Source organism: Dipodomys merriami, unplaced genomic scaffold (genome assembly GCF_024711535.1).
Source record: "Dipodomys merriami isolate MVZ:Mamm:240054 unplaced genomic scaffold, mDipMer1.0.p SCAF_8, whole genome shotgun sequence".
NCBI lineage: Eukaryota > Metazoa > Chordata > Mammalia > Rodentia > Heteromyidae > Dipodomys > Dipodomys merriami.
In genome coordinates this window covers 53,862,634-53,879,717 of record NW_027206401.1, presented here as the reverse complement: position 1 = coordinate 53,879,717, position 17,084 = coordinate 53,862,634, and the positions used below count along the sequence as shown (strand labels likewise).

Genomic DNA, 17,084 nt, shown 5'->3' with positions numbered 1-17,084 from the left:
GCCACGATCTGACCACGTCTGCTGTACCCTTCCACGACATGTTGATAGTCAACAGCTGATACCTGGAAGATGCTTTTGACCTAACTTTGTGTGTAGCTACAGTGGTGAAACTCTGCTTGAGACGGGCTGACTACTGTGAGCCCATCACACATACATACACATGCATACTCACAGGTTCACACATGTGCACACACATACACTTGTGGAGAGATACATGTATATACACGTTCACGCATGCACAGACACACACACACAAAGATCCTTGCTCTTAGAATCATCTTCATTCTCCCTGATCTCCCTCTTGAGAATACCCAAAATTGAAAAATGGGCCCTCACTTGTGGAGTATTCCATTATAAGAAATCTGAAATAGACATTCTGCATGATAGTGCGTAAGGAAGAGAGCTGATTTTCTAGACAGAGCAAACACATAAAGACATGTTGGTGATGGGCAGGGTTTTAGAGAATGGAGGAGGGGTCTTAGAGAATGGAACAGTGGATAAGCACGAGGCAGCAGGCACCCGGGCAGAGCAGGAGGGCAGTGGGGCAGGGGTGAAGAGGGTCGAGCTGAGTGTGGTGCTGATGAAACCCGAGGCACAGGCCATCCTAAGCAGAAAACATGCTTACAGGAGAGGAAGACTTTTTTTTTTCCCACCCAAGTAATATGCCTTGAGAAGCAAGCAGGCCCTAAGCCTGCCTGGCAGGCGGGGTGAGAGTGTCCAGCCCCTGTGTGGCCAGTCATTCTCCCGGTGCCCCTGGCGCCCCCTGCTGGTGGGCATGGCCAGGCCTGGGACTATGCACGGGTCCCCAGGGGCAGGTACGCTTGGAACGCAAGTGCAAGGAAACCAGACACTCTGTGTGACAGTCATACTCTCCAGTTTCTTGCAAGATGGAGGCAGGACACAGCAGAGCCTATAGCACCAGGCTTTGCACAGGCATTTCAAACCTCACTGAGGGGACAGAAGACAGTTTGAGTTTAAAAACGTGGAGTTTTCTGGACGAGTACAGGAGACTTCTCTACCACAATTGCTTTGCAGCTCACTATAGCTGCCTGGGAGCCTTGCTTTGTCTCAGGAACCAAAGAAGGAAGAGAAGTTCTTTATTCAGAAGCAAAAGATCTTGCTTGAAAGTCAGTGCCACTCTGTGTGTCTGTGTGTGTTTCCCTGAGTGTATCTGTGTCAATGTGTATCCATGTGTGTCCCTGTATCTGTATGTGTCCATGTGTGTTTGTGTGTACCTGTGTGTCCATTTGTAAACACGTATATCTGTATATATGTCCATGTGTGTATCTGTGTGTTCATGTGTCTATGTGAGTGTTCTCAAATGCTTTGGAATCTATGGGTTCCTATATTCAGGCTGTGCTTTGATTGGTTGCTCCTATTATAATGAGGTGATCTGATTGGTTGCTCCTGTTATACTGAAGTATTTTGGAAGGTAACACTTTATTGGTTGGGTCCTACAGCATTCCGACTGGCTGGAGATTCCTGACCTGGCTGTCCTTCCTAATCTGCCCATCCTCCCCACAGGGTTATGGATGGACAGTTTTGGGAGCCTGTACTGGGCTGGGGAGGGACAGGCAGAAAGTTCTGAACCAATATCTCTTCTGTGTCTGGTCATTTGATAGGCCAAGGTGTTGTCCAGGGGGAGGGGGCCTCACTTTTATACCTGGTCACTTCTTATTTTGCATCTGTTTTCTTCCTTTGACTGAAAGATCCTGAGAAAAGAGTTGGAGTTGATTCTCTCCACCACAGGCTAGGCAGGAGCATGAAGGAAGCCATACATGTTTCAAGCAGGCCAGGGTGAAGCCTGGGTCAGAAACTCTTGGAAGATTGAGAGGAGACGAGTGACAGGTGGAGCAGATCGCTTCAGGTGTGGGGATGGGCTGATGTTACCATCAGACCTGAGACAGGAGGAGAGGATGGGTGAAGCACGAGACCATGAGAGCAGAGTGCAGGCAGGGTCACATGAAGGTCTCCATGGAGCAGCCATGTGTATGTAAATGTCAAATGCCACCCAGCATTCAGCTTTGCTATTCCAAGACCCAAGAAAGGCATCTGAAAGAAACCCACATGTGTTTCTAGTGTATATCTGGAGACAGAGGAGGAGGTGTAGCTAGTATCTCTAGTGTGTACCTGGAGACAGAGGCAGGGAAGGAGTTGCAGCTACAGTGTCTCTAATATATATCTGCAGACAGGCAGGGAAGGAGGTGCAGCTACAGCTCTCTAATATGTATCTGGAGGCAGAGGCAGGGAAGGAGGTTCAGCTACAGTGTCTCTAATATGTATCTGGAGACAGGCAGGGAAGGAGGTTCAGCTACAGTGTCTCTAATATATATCTGCAGACAGGCAGGGAAGGAGGTGCAGCTACAGCTCTCTAATATGTGTCTGGAGGCAGAGGCAGGGAAGGAGGTGCAGCTACAGCTCTCTAATATGTGTCTGGAGGCAGAGGCAGGGAAGGAGGTGCAGCTACAGTGTCTCTAATATGTATCTGGAGGCAGAGGCAGGAGAGGAGGTGCAGCTACAGCGTCTCTAGTGTGTAGCTGGAGACAGGCAGGGAAGGAGATGCAGCTATAGTGTCTCTAGTGTGCATCTGGAGACAGGCAGGGAAGGAGGTGCAGCTACAGTGTCTCTAGTGTGCATCTAGAGATAGAGGCAGGGAAGGAGATGCAGTTACAGCGTCTCTAGTGTGCATCTGGAGACAGGCAGGGAAGGAGATGCAGCTACAGTGTCTCTAGTGTGTAGCTGGAGACAGGCAGGGAAGGAGATGCAGTTATAGTATCTCTAGTGTGCATCTGGAGACAGGCAGGGGCGGAGGTGCAGCTACAGTATGACAAGTGAACACCTACATCCAGACTCAGCTCACTGCAGCCCTGCTCCTCCAGCAGGGCTGACGTTTGCCTGTCTCCACTGCTTGTATTTCCTGGCATGGTGAGCATCTTCTGCTTCTTCAGGGCCTATCCCCCTCCCTGACCTGTCTGGTTGTCTTGCCTTTTCTTCCTGAACCTGTCACTTGGGCTCTTCAGCACCACTCCCTGAGCCTCTGTGGTCACCTGGGGAGAGGCCAGTGATGGCCACAGAGCCGGCCACGTGGCTTCCCCAGGCTGGGACAGGCGGTGGCCAGTGCCAGCTGCCCGGCTCGCATGAGGGGGAGCATGAGGTTCCCATGCTTTGCTTGAGGTAGCCACCATAGACTTTACTTCAGTCTCTACTGAGATCTAGGGCATCCAGAGAGACTTCCCTGACATTGCCCACGTTGTGCATACTGTGTCATGAGTCCTGTTTTGTTGCTTTGTGCTTTGACTCACGAGGTATCTGCCATTTCCAGTCTAGTGACAAAACCTGTCCTGACCCCTGGAGGGTTTCTTGTCCTCACAGCAGTCTTGTCCTGTGTGGTGACCAGCCAGGCTTCTCTGAGGGGCTGGGGAGCAGGGCATAGCCCCAGAATGGGGGTGGACACAGTGACCTGGCCAAGTGTCCCTCATCTGCACTGTGTTCTCCTCTGGGTTTAACATATAATAAAGGTTTTTGACATCTGAAACAGTAAATGTTTACTCTCCTCCCTGCCCCTGCTTTCCTATGTTGTGGGAAAGAACTATCTCTTAAGTCTTAGCTGGGAGCACGTAGCTGGGCTGCAGTTGCCCAGCAGCTGGGCAGCACTAGCAGGATGATGCCGATGTGGCCACGGGTGTTTCAGCTGTCTGAGGGCAGAGTGTCTAACACGAGGATAAGTTAAAGTATGGTGATGTTGTAAAGGACCCTAGACAGTAGAAGCCCTCAGGACCAGCAGACACTTAGGACAGAAAGGCTTCCTAAGACTTACCTTTCAAGAAGGGAAGAGTTCAGTGTGAAGAGCTCTCAGGAGAAGCGCATGAGTGAAGATGGAGGGTGAGCACAGTAGGGAGAAAAGGACACCATGTGCAAATGAGACTGGCAAAGGTCCAACCCGCTGTGGGACCATCCCTAAGCCCAGCCTCTAAGAGTTGGGAAAGAGCCAGAGTGTGCTCATGAGAACCTGGAAGAAATACATACAGACGTGCACTCGGACAGAGGAGATTGTCCTGGACAACTTAAGATGACAAGAGAACTGCGGGGAACTCACTTCCATGACCCAGGCCTGCACAGACCCGGCTGCTCAGCCACCAGCAAGAACCTTTGCCTGCAGGTCTCAGTATCCTGTCTGAGAGATTAGCTGGGATCCGCAAGATGACTCCCATGGCTCTGAAATGCCCTGTCCTCAAAGCCCCGGGCTCAAACACTCATTGTTGAGGCAATTACAACAGTGTGCAGTGTCAGGACTGAATGTGGCCAGTTACATTCTTCACATACGGGTAACTATATCTCAGTTGTCTAAGTTGGCAAAATCTGAAGAGGAATTGATGTCAGTAGATCATCACATATTTAAATAGAATATTATTTGAAAAGGAAGGCATTTCTCTAAGAAAGCCTCATACATCTATCTATTCAGACCTCCTCCTCCTCCTCCTCCTCCTCCTCCTCCTCCTCCTCCTCATCATCATCATCATCATCATCATCATCATCATCATCATCATCATTTGAGGTTCAGGGCCTTCCCTGATGGGCTACATGTCATTTCTGATGTAATTCTGTCATCATTGCTCATTACCTTTTAGGTCCTCCTCTATCTAGGCACTTATGTAACCATACAAATATTCATTTGCTCATTGTTTATTCTGAGCAACTTTTGTGTGTCAGATACACTATTAAGAATAATTATTAGCACACACCTATAATCCTCACTGCTCAGGAAGCTGAGATCTGAGGTTTCAAAGCCAGCCTGAGCAGGAAAGTCCATGAGACTCTTATCTCCAATTAAGCACCAAAAAATAAAAAATAAGCTAGAAGTGGAGCCATGGCTCCACTCAAGGAGCTGTGCAAGTAGTAGAGTGTTAACCTTGAGTAAAAAAGCTCAGGGACAGTGCCCTGGCCCAGAATTCAAGATCCGGGACTGGCACACACATACAACCCAAGAATGGTTGTTACAGATAATGAAAAGACTTGGTATGTATGCACATATGTTTGCATGCACACAGAAGCACAGATATGAGTATATACATGTACGGATATACATGTACATAGACTTTATGTATTCTTAACATGTATTAATATGATATGACTTTGTTTTCATTAGAAATCCTTTATTGTTTAAAATTCTTAAATATCAAGAATATTGGAAGGACTTCTTTGGTGTGCTTGTGTTTATAGGCAATTCCAAATGACTGTATTGTATTTTATTTTTTTTAATTATTGTTAACTGCACAAAGGGGTAAGTGCCGACTCAGCATGTCAGTCCACTAGGAGAGCGTATCTTGATTGTCACCACCTCTGCCCTCGTTCTCCCCTTCAGCCAATCCCAAATTACCTTTATAAAAACAAGCCACTGAGACCCTTTGCAGACAGCAATGTGCAACCTGTGGACTCTTGCTTCTGAGAATGTCTCTAACATTTCAGTAAATAATATACTTCAAAAAAGATAGAAGAGCCAGGCAGATCTCAAGATGACAGCTTAAAGCCAGCCTGGGCTGAAAAGTCTCTGAGACTCATTTTCAACTAACCATCATGAACATGGAGCTATGGCTCAAGTAGTAGAACTCCAGCCTTGAGTGAAAAAGCCATGTGAAAGCAGGAAGCCCTGAGCTGAAGCCCCAATACAAGGACACACACACACACACATATACCATGTGCATACACACAGGCACATATGCACACACACAAGAGCTCTACAGTTTGAGGTGCATTTGTGGAGTGTTGATTTAGGAAAATAAATCCTGCTGACATTCGGTGTGTGTTTTAAATTGCAGCACCTTACGAAATCTGCCCAGAGGACTATCTGATCTCCATGGTGTGGAGGCGGACCCCAGCAGGAGACCTGGCATTCAATCAGTGTCCGCTGAACGCAACAGGTACAGTGGAACCAAGCCCACGGAGAGCCTGGCTTCCCCATGCTCCCTCTGACCGTAGCCATGCACACATCTGTCCCGTAAGCAGCGGATGAAGCATGTCATAAACAACCTCGTAAGTCGAGCCCAGGCAGAGAATCGGAAAAGATCACCGATGCCATGATTTCTCAATGTGATTCATGCACCTTATACAAATAGTTGAAACAGCAGTTTCCAGTGCTTTTCTTATAGCCCCTTTCCACCTGCCTTTCAGTGACCTGGAGCTGCTCTGTGTTCTCTGTGACCCCCTCTGTCCTCTCCCACCCCCTCTGTCCTCTCACCACCAGCATCCTCTCTGACCCTCTCTGTCCTCTCCGACCCGCAGGCACCACCAGCCGCCGCTGCTCCCTCAGTCTCCAGGGAGTGGCCTTCTGGGAGCAGCCGAGCTTTGCACGCTGCATCTCCAACGACTACCGGCTCCTGCAGCATTCGGTAGGTACCGCCCTCGGCCTTATTCACTCTGCACATTTTTTTTTGCCAAGTTTGCTGCGTGAAATTTTAACCTTCTGGTGGACAATGAAATTAGTGAGATCTCTGAGGGATAAAAAAAAAGCCCAGTGGTCAGAAAGCAAGAGAACAGAAAGAGCCAGGTTATGAAGGCTAGGTCTGGTGTCAGGTTTATGAGTCCTATTTAAATGAACAAATAAATTCCCTTTCTAATCTAGGGAAGGGCTAAGCAAAACCTGGTGTTCAATTTTATCAGTAAGGGTAGAACTCTGTATTATGATCAAATCTACTCTGTGTTAAATACTGCATGCCTTGTTTCCCCAAAGAATGCATTTTTAAATGAAAACTTGGAGCTTTTCAGTGGGCGAGAGATGATAAAGCTGTCATACAGGTGTCAAATTTGGTTCACTGACCCTGAGAAACTTAATTACCCACAAAAGATGACCTGGCTTAAGCGTGCAAAAACAGCTGCTCTTTCCCTTTCACCACTGAGCCTTCCCAAGTCTGATGTCTGGGTGTTTGGAGCAGGGTTACATTTTGTTTGGAAGTTTTCAAGTGTGAGTCATGTCACTATCAGAGACCGCTGTCATCCCCCGGGGCCACCAGGGAAGCTTCATACCCTGGAGCGCTGAATCACTGGGAAGCACAGGCCAGCCCAGAGCCACAGGGAGCACCAGAGTGGGCAGGACAGTGTCTAATTGACAGGTGTGCTTGTATATGTTTTTACTGTAAAGTGAGGTACAGACAGGTTATAGGTATATAAGTCAGGTAATAACTTTCCTCATTTTCTCCCAGTGTTTCCCTTCCGAGCCTTTGTCTCTTACGTTCCTTCTCATCATCAGATGTGTCTTCAGGCCTTGCACACTTGACGGTCTTTAGTGGTGTGTCACACTAAGGCAGATGCAGAGCTTGGGACTGCACTGTCATTCAGCAGACAGTGGTCCTGTCCGCAGTTCCTCAACCATGCCAGAGGACAGGCATTTCAGTCCAGTCAGGGACTGAGCGCTTGGGCCTGGGTGTAGGCAGCCTGTAGTTACTGTGCGGAATCCCTGAGATAATCCACAAGAAAAGAAGAAAGGTTTACTTTGGCTCCAAGTTTCAATCATAACTTAATTGCCTGTGGCATGGGTCAAATCATGTCATGATGGGAGCCATTTCATGGTGGCCAGGAAGTGAAGAAGGAGGAGGCCGTGTCCCCACACTCCACACAAGGAGGAGGATGGGATGCCTTTTACATGGGCCTCACAGCAGACAGCCTCATTTTCTCTGCGAGCTCTTAGCTCTGCATGAGCACCTGCTGTCCATCCAGTGAGCCTCCAGAAACTGGAAATCTCAGTCTCATGCTCCACAGGCCCCGACAGTGATCTGCTGACCCATAAAGTGAGACATTCTTACCCTAAATGTTTCATTGCCTAACTCCTCAGCTTCCCACACAGGGAGAACACTCAACAGCACTTTAAGAACCTCATAAGCATCCAAGATACTTGTTCAGCCGTAGGCCCCCAAAGTCAGTCTCCTCCTAGGCCAGTCTTGCTCTCAATTACCTGGCTTTTTCCCCCTTCCTCCCTATTTGTTTCCCTCCCTCCTTCCTCTTTTCCTCCCTCATACATTGCTTTTTATTATTTGTGTAAATATAAGCTCTCTATCTTAAAAATACAAGCACTTAAGAAGTGTACATATTCTAAGGGGCTGTAGAGTGCTTGCCTAGCATGCATGAAGCCTTGTGTTCAATTCCTCAGTACCACATACACAGAAGTGGCACTGTGGCTCAAGTGGTAGAGTGTTAGCCTTGAGCAAATAAAGCTCAGAGACAGTGCCCAGGACTGGCAAAAAAAAAAAAAAAAAGAAGAAGTGTACATATTCTAGTCAGATACTCCACACTTCTAACCCTGAAGTACACATATTCTAGAACCAAAATTGTATCTTTATTTTTCCATACAGGCATTATCTGTGCTTTCCCTTGAAACACAGGGTAGATGTTAATAGTGGAATACCATCATTAAGTGAATGACTTGCTATTACCTGCTGACAGAGTTCAAAAATGCATGGTTTTCTGCCAAGAAGCTGCATATATTATTATCTGTTCATTGATGCCCCTCAGCACTGTGAGCATTTCTCTGTCCCCTTTCACATCGAACATGAGTTACACAGAAACTTAGGAATTGGCCTTTGTAGAAAAAAATGGTCAGAGAGGGTTGAAATGTGGTCAGAATCATCATTGAGGCTTGTCACGTCAAATGGAAACGTATAAACTATAAAACTTTTTTTTATTATTAAATATATATTTTTATTGTAAAGATACTGTTCAGAGGGGTTACAGTTACATGAGTAAGGTTATAAGTACAGTTCCTATGGAGCATTGTTACCTCATCATTTGTTTTCCCCTACCATCCCTTCCCTCCCCAACTCCCCAACTCCTCTCTCCCTGCTCCCTTCTATTCCCTGCCGCCCCAAAGTTGTAAAGTTTGTTTCCAACATAGTGTCTTGTACATCTAATTGTTACAATGGGTCAACCTGTATCCTTATTTCAGCATTTTGTTATTTCCCTTCCCCTCCCCAAATTAGAAAATATGCATATACAAGATGCAAGGCACCAGAATCAAATACAGTGAAAACGGGTTATACCATGGGGGAAAAACATACAAAAGAAACAAAAAAAAAACACATAGTACATTATAAGTACATCAAAAACAACAGCAACAAAGATAAAATCCCTTGTGTTCCTATCTTAGGCTTCATTTTGCTTAGCATCATCTTATATGTTCATATGTGCATAGCTTTTGACATTTGCTGCTTGTCCTAGACATAAACTAGTTATTGCAGATAAGGAAAACCATGGGACCTATGTTTCTTTGGGTCTGGCTTACTTCACTTAGTATAATATTTTCCAAGTCTTTCCATTTCCTAACAAATGGGGCGGTGTCATTCTTCCTGACAGAGGCATAGAATTCACATATTTAGATATATATATATATATATATATATATATATATATATATATAGAGAGAGAGAGAGAGAGAGAGAGAGAGAGAGAGAGAGAGAGAGAGATATCTCGCATTTTCTTGATCCATTCATCTACTGAGGGGCATCTGGGTTGTTTCCATAACTTAGTTATGGTAAATAATGCTGCGATAGACATAGTTGTGCTATTAGCTTTAGTATGGCCTTGTTTGTGATCGTTTGGGTAGAATGCCCAGAAGCGGGATTGCTGGGTCATTGGGGAGCTCTATGTGGAATCTTTTGAGGAACCTCCATACTGCTTTCCAGAGTGGTTGAACAAGTTTACACTCCCACCAACAATGCAGTAGGGTTCCCTTTTGGCCACATCCCCTCCAGCATCTGTTGTTATTAGAGTTCTTGATTATAGCCATTCTAACTGGGGTGAGGGAATCTCAAGGGTGTTTTGATTTGCATTTCTTTTATGGCTAGAGAGGTTGAGCATTTCTTCATGTGTCAAACTCTAAAACTATTTTTGACACAGAGCCTGTGGCTCGCACTTCTAATCTTAGCAACTCAGGAGGCTGAGTTCTGAGAATCAAAACTTGGAGCCAGTCAGGGCAGAACGTCCATGAGACTCTTCTCTTCAATTAACTAGCAAAAAGCCAGAGCACAAACCAAGTTCTTCATGAACCCTGAAGGGTTTTCTCCACAATTGAATAAAACTACTACATTAAAAAGGTATGTCTTGGAAAATCTAAAGACTTACTGTGGTTAGACTCAAGAAGAAATGTGGATTTGGTAAACTACTGCCTATGGTTTTAACTTACGTTGGATATATAGTAGTAAGGATTTTATTAATGTTAATTTTCTTGTGTCAAGAATCCAGAATTGTCACTTACATGTGCAGAAAGCTATAAACTCTATTTGATTTTCTTGGTGTTTGAATGTTATTTTTTATAAGTGTAAAGTATAAAGATTGGAAAATACAAATATTCTTAACAAAAAATAATCTTATAGATATTGGTGAATGTTTTGGGGTTTTTTTGGTCGTGGGGCTTGAACTCTGGGCTTGGCTGCCTGTCCCTCAGCTCTTTAGCTCAAGGCTACCACATGAGCCAGTGTGCCACTTCCAATTTTCTGAGTGGTTTATTGGAGATAATTGTCTCACAGGAGTTTCCCTCCGGACCTGGCTTTGAACCGAGATCCTCAGATCCCAGCCTCCTGAGTAGTTAGGATTACAGGTTTAAACCACTGGCGCTGGCTTTGGTCAATGGTTTTGAAACATTCATATATGGTGTTGTACAGTGTTAACTCAAGCACTTGACCCCACCCACCTCATCTACTAAGTTGCTCCAAGCCATTCTCTTCTTTCTTTGTGTGCAATGGACAACATTTCCTTCAAACATCGGAGCTGAGAATCATTTCTAAATATTTAACTATCTTCACAAATTTTAGTGGTGTTTCAACTCAGGGCCTCACACTTGCTGGGCAGGTGCTTGACCACCTGCGACATACTCCCACCCTGTTCTTGCATTGATTCATTTTGAGGTTGGATCTTGATTTGTGCCTGGCCTCTGACCCTCCTACTCACTCTTTCCTGTGTCAGTGAGGACAGTGGGTAGGTGCACTGCAGCAGCTATGGGGTGAGATGGGGGGGTCTCACAAATTTTTATGCCCAGGCTGACAGTGAACTACTATCTTCCTCCTGGGTACCTAGGATTACAGGCTTGAGCCACTGCACCTGTACATATTTTGGTCATTTTTAAGAGAAGAAGTATATACACCCTGAGTTCATCCCTGGAGTAGTTAAGCAGATAGACTACAATCAGGACTGCCTTGGCTCAAATCTTGGTACACCTACCCTCTGGGAGCTCGGCAGTAGGGAATGCACCCTGACCAGTGTTGGTGCCAGTGAAGATAACTTAAAAACCCACACCTGCCACATACCTCACGTGACATGCATGGTCTCTGGCTACAACATGTGAGGTATTTAGCAAAGGTAGCATTTCATGTTGCTAGTCTCTGGAGGTAGAAATTATGTAACTTTAGATGTTTAAAATTTCTGAAATCACTTGCTTATTCATGTCAGTTTGATGTGTTTTAAAGACAGTCTGTCATGTAAAAGTTCCCAATTATTACATGTTCTTTGTTTGAATGATCTTGAACTGCAGCTTTTATCAGGTCAACAATTCAGTATTATGGCTGCCAAAGGAAAAGAGAGGTGGTGGTTATTTCTTTGGTTTGAGCTCATTATCAAGCACTGACCAGCCCCTCTGTGTGGGGCCCAGTGTGCCAGAGACAGCAGGGTGACCCAGGACCAGGACAAGGACAGGGGTGACTCTTGGGAGGGACAAGATAAGATAGAGCAAGAATACTCCATGAGGTTTGAAAGTGCCGATTATGCCCTGATTACAGTTACCTGGACAGAATTCCTGAAGGAGAAAGCAGAGATAGCAACGTAACAGTAGAATTTGTGGATGGTATTTAAATCTATAGAAATAAATGAGGGAATGGAGAGTTAGCTGAAGTAATAGAATGCCAGCCTAGCAAGGGAGTGGCCATGAGGTCAAACCACGTTGTGTCAAAAGGGAAAGACAGACAGACAGAGACAGTAAGGGAGACAGAGACAGAAACAGAGTCAGAGACAAAGTGAAAGAGTCAAAGACAGAAAAGACCAAGATGTGTGAAGGCGCAGAGACAAGATCTATGACATCCTTTTTATCGTTATTATAAAGGTGATGTACAGAGGGGTTACATTTTCATAAGTCAGATAAAGAGCACATGTTTATTGGGGGGAGAGCAAACTGCCAGCCCGCATGAGGTGGATGTGTGCAGAGAGAAAAGAAGATATGAAAGAGGGAGGAACTTGGGCTGGGAAGTGGCTCAGTGGTAGAGCTCTTGCCTTGCATGCCTGAGGCCCTGGGTTCCATTCCTCAGAACCACATAAGCAAAAAGAAAAAAGCCGGAAGTGGTGCTGTGGCTCAAGTGGTAGAGCACTAGCCTTGAGCTGAAGAGCTGAGGGACAGTGCCCAGGCCCAGAGTTCAGGCCCCATGACCCCCCAAAAAAGAGGGAGGAACTTCTGGGTGAGAGGGATTATATAGGGAAGGGGGGAGGATGTGACCTCAGCAGATGAGGAAGTGACCTCAGAACCTGGGAACCCCCACTGTCCAAAGCTGGCATGACCAGGGTTGTTCAGGAAGTGACCTCAGAGCCTGGGAATCTCCCACTGTCTAAAGGAGGCATGACCAGGGCTGTTCAGGAAGTGACCTCACTGGATGAGGAAGTGACCTCAGAGTCTGGGGAACCTCCCACCATCCAAAGCATTCGTGACCAGGGCGGTTCAAGAAGTGACATCAGGGCCTGGGTACCTCCCATTGTCCAAAGAAGGCATGGACAGGGCTGTTCAGGAAGTGACCTCGCTGGATGAGGAAGTGACTTCTGAGTCTGGGGAACCTCCCATTGTCCAAAGGAGGCGGGACCAGGACTGTTCAGGAAGTGACCTCAGAACGTGGAAACTTCTCACTGTCCAAAGGAGGCATGGCCAAGGCTAGTCAGGAAGTGACCTCACTAGATGAGGAAGTGACCTCAGGGTCTGGGTACCTCTCACTGTCCAAAGGAGACGTGCCCAGGGCTGTCCAGGAAGTGACCTCACTGGATGAGGAAGTGACCTCAGAGTCTGGGGAACCTCCCAGTGTCCAAAGAAGGCAGGCCCAGGGTTGTTCAGAAAGTGACCTCAGAGCCTGGGAACCTCCTACTGGCCAAAGCAGGTGTGAGCAGGGTGGTTCAGGAAGTGACCTCAGAGCCTGGGAACCTCCCACTGTCCAAAGAAGGCATGGCCAAGGCTGGTCAGGAAGTGACCTCACTGGATGAGGAAGTGATCTCAGAGTCTGAGGAACCTCTCCCTTTCCAAAGGAGGTGTGACCAGGACTGTTCAAGAAGAGACCTCAGTGGATGGGGAAGTGACCTCAGAGTCTGGGGAACCTCCCAGTGTCCAAAGAAGGCAGGCCCAGGGTTGTTCAGAAAGTGACCTCAGAGCCTGGGAACCTCCTACTGGCCAAAGCAGGTGTGAGCAGGGTGGTTCAGGAAGTGACCTCAGAGCCTGGGAACCTCCCACTATCCAAAGAAGGCATGGCCAAGGCTGGTCAGGAAGTGACCTCACTGGATGAGGAAGTGATCTCAGAGTCTGAGGAACCTCTCCCTTTCCAAAGGAGGTGTGACCAGGACTGTTCAGGAAGAGACCTCAGTGGATAGGGAAGTGACCTCAGATCCTGGAGTCCTTTGCTGACTCACAGTCAGGTAATGACTGGTTTCTCGCAGGTGATTTTCTGTAAGACCACCTGTTGTCTTTCAGGAAGAGGAAAGGGGAGGGGCTGTACCCTCCGGGCAGACCTAACATGGACAGTGTCATCCTTTCCCTTACCCTCTCCAAGTTTTTCCTCCTATCCTCACTCACAAGTTGTATAGTTCATTTCCACCATAGTGTCCAGTGAGTACCACTGCTGCATTTGTTCACCCTTTGTCCCTCCATTTCTGTGCCCTCCTTACCCTCCCAAAGACATAAAAGAAAAAGAAAAAGAAAAACAGCAACAAAGAAAAATACCTCTTGTTCCTATTTCCTGGGGTTCATTTCTATAAATACTATTTTATATGATCAGATGCACACAGGCATTGTGCCTTTGTGTTCCTCCCCTAAGAGCATCCTCCTTTGGTCTCACTGTGTGTGGATGGCTAGGGTCTTGTAACATTTATCACATCCCAGGGTATTTTGGTCCCTGCATCTGAGACATAACATGCACTGTTTGTGTCTCTGAGTTTGGCTTACCTCCTTAACATGATTTGTTCTAGGTTCCATCCATCTCTTTGCAACTGTCATAATATTATTCTTTGTAATGGAGGTGTTTAGGTACCACATTTTTTAGATCCAGCCACTTACTGTGGACCATTTGGACTGTTTCCATAGCTTGGCTATTATGAATAGGGCAGCAATGAACATGGGAGTGCAGGTATCTTTATGGTATCCTGAGTCATGATGATCTGGATAGATGCCCAGGAGTGGTGTGGCTGGTTCATAAGGAAGGTCTATGTTTAGTTTTTGAGGATCCTCCAGATTGCTGTCCAGAGTGGTTGTATTAGTTTACATTCCCACCAGGAGTACAGTAGGGTTCCTTTTCCCCACATCCCTGCCACATTTGTTGTTTGAATTCACAATGTTGGCCTATCTAACCAGGGCGAAATGGAACTTCACAGCTGTTTTGATTTGCATTTCCTTAATGGCCAGGGATGATGAGCATTTTCTCATGTGTTTCTTTGTTATTTATACCTCTTCTGTGAAGACTCTCCTTAGCTCCCATGCCCATTTAATGATTGGTTTATTAGTTTGGGAGGGGTTAGTTTCTTGAGCTCCTTTTATATTTTGGGTATTAGGCCTTTGTCTGATGCTGGTAAATACCTTCTCCCAGTTTGTTGCTTGTCTTTCTACTTGAGTAACTATATCCTTAGCTGTGCAGAAACTTTTTATTTTGACATATTCCATTTGTCAAGTCTCTCTCCTCTCTGCTATGCCCTGGGAGTCTTCAAAAAGTTTCTGCCTATATCTGTGAGTTCTAGTGTTTCTCCTACTCCCTCTTGCAGGTCTGACTTTGAGGTCTTTGATCCACCTTGAATTGCTATTAGTGCATGGTGATAAAAACAGGGATCCACTTTTAGTTTTCTGCGTAAGGATGCCCAATTGTTGCAACACCAATTATCGAGGAAGCTGTCTTTCTTCCTCTCTATGTCTTTGGCTCCCTTATCAAATATCAGATAACTCTGAGTATATAGTTTTATTTCAGGGTCTTCAGCCTGTTCCATTGGTCTTTGGGTCTATTTTTGTTCTAGTGTCAAGCTGTTTTTGTTATTATTGCTCTCTAGTAGAGTTTGAGGTCTGGGATTGTGATACAAAAATGACTTTTTTTGCCGAGAATTTCTCTGGCTATTTGAGGTCTTTTGTTGCTCCGTATGAATTGTTGAATTGTTTTCTCTACCTTGGTGAAGCATGTCATTGGGATTTTGATGAGGAGTGCATTTAATGTGTACGTAATTTTTTCAGTTTGGCCATTTTTATAGTGTTAATTCTACCTCTCCATGAACATGGTAGTCCTTCCCATTTCCTGATATCATCTTTTATTTCTGTCTTCAAAGTGTTATAGTATATATATATATATATATATATATATGCATATATATGTGCATATATATAGTTTATATATTTTGTACCTTTAGTTTGGCTTATTCACAGATTTTTTGAGGTTATTGCAGATGGAATTGTTTTCCTGATTTCCTTCTCCACTTGTGCATTGTTGGTATATAGAAAGGCTTCTGATTTTTATGGGTTAATTTTGTATCCTGCTCCTTTGCCAAAGTTGTTGATCAGCTCTAGTAGCTAGGGGATGGTCCTTTAGATATATGGTCATGTCGTCTGCAAATAGGGGCTGTTCCATTTCTTCAAATGGTGACATTTTGACAGGTACATATTAGCATTTTTATACCAGCAGTGAAACAGTGGGTATCCCAAACTAACTTTCACAGTTTACCTAGAGTTCTACATAAATAGAGCAGGCAAAGCATCTATTTCAACTACTGAATTTGTAGCCAAGCTGAAAAGCAAGAGGAGGCAAGGCCAGAGGTACAGGGGAAGATTGTGGAAGAGTGGGATGTCAGCTGAATTTGGGGAGACCTGGCTACAGGCTGTGAAGTTAGGGAGCCCTGGGCTTCAGGCCTGTGACCACCCCCCCCCCACATACACACACATACACTGGCAGGCTCCTCACACACAAGTAGTTCCTGGACGCTTTCTCAAAGCTCTGAGTCATGGATTAACAAACTAATCTTCACTCTAGCTTGGGGCTAGGATTTGTCTGGTAAATCTGCAGTTCACTCAAGCTTCAGGGGTTAAGAAGAAATAACTGATTTCAGGAAGTGGAGATTTGAGGATCAAGGTTTGAAGATAACTTGGGCAGCAATGTTCATGAGACTCTTATCTCCAAATAACAAGCCAAAGCCACCAGTGGAGCTGTGACTCAAATGGCTCATCCAGTCTTTAGTGAAAAAGCTAAGATTCAGTGTCCAGGCCTCAAGATCATGAACAAAGGAGAGGTCGGGAGAGATAAAGAACAGATTGAAATAGAGAAAAGCAAGATGAGCAAACCCATTTATAATGAATTTCAAAACCCAGAAAAGAAAAGAATAATTTAGCACAGAGACTTGGCTTTGTCATTCTACAAGAAGCCTTGGAAAGGCAGAGCTGAGGTAAGAAAAGAATGTCTCACAGCTCACTTGTCCTGTGAATGACGATCTAGAAACTGGAAGATATCTTTCTACTCAGAATGTTCTAGACAGAAATGTGTGTCATCCAAATTTGAACATCGTTATACCCTGTGTGAATGCTATGAAGCATGTTGGGCGGGGAGGTGTGTGTGCCGGTGTGTTCTCAGATAAAGCCAGAGGGCCATCCCAGGAGCAGGTCATGGAATTCAGGCCCTGCGTGCGAGGCCGGGACCAGGGACCGCTCATCCACCAGCTGGCAAGGTTCTTTTGTCCTGACTCGGGTCTGATGCTGACCCAGACAAGAACGACTGCCCTCCGGTCCGAGGGTCTGAGGGTCCAGTACCTTCTGCAAACAAAACATGTCTATATGGTTCTCTTTTTAAAGGAAAATATAACAACACTGACAGGAATCTTGAGGAGGAAAAACATTTCCCAGA

At 45.7% G+C, this 17,084-nt stretch overlaps 1 protein-coding gene across 3 annotated transcripts in view; it reads left to right on the top strand.

Annotated features, from left to right (window-relative positions):
* The window catches only part of Adgrb3 (adhesion G protein-coupled receptor B3), a 527,596-nt gene that overhangs the window by 207,101 nt on the left and 303,411 nt on the right, over nucleotides 1-17,084 (top strand). For all 3 annotated transcript variants that reach the window (XM_070010769.1, XM_070010770.1, XM_070010771.1), the window contains 2 exons: nucleotides 5,817-5,918; nucleotides 6,280-6,386. In XM_070010769.1, coding sequence (XP_069866870.1) covers nucleotides 5,817-5,918; nucleotides 6,280-6,386 — 209 coding nt within the window. The remainder of the gene's footprint in view (nucleotides 1-5,816; nucleotides 5,919-6,279; nucleotides 6,387-17,084) is intronic.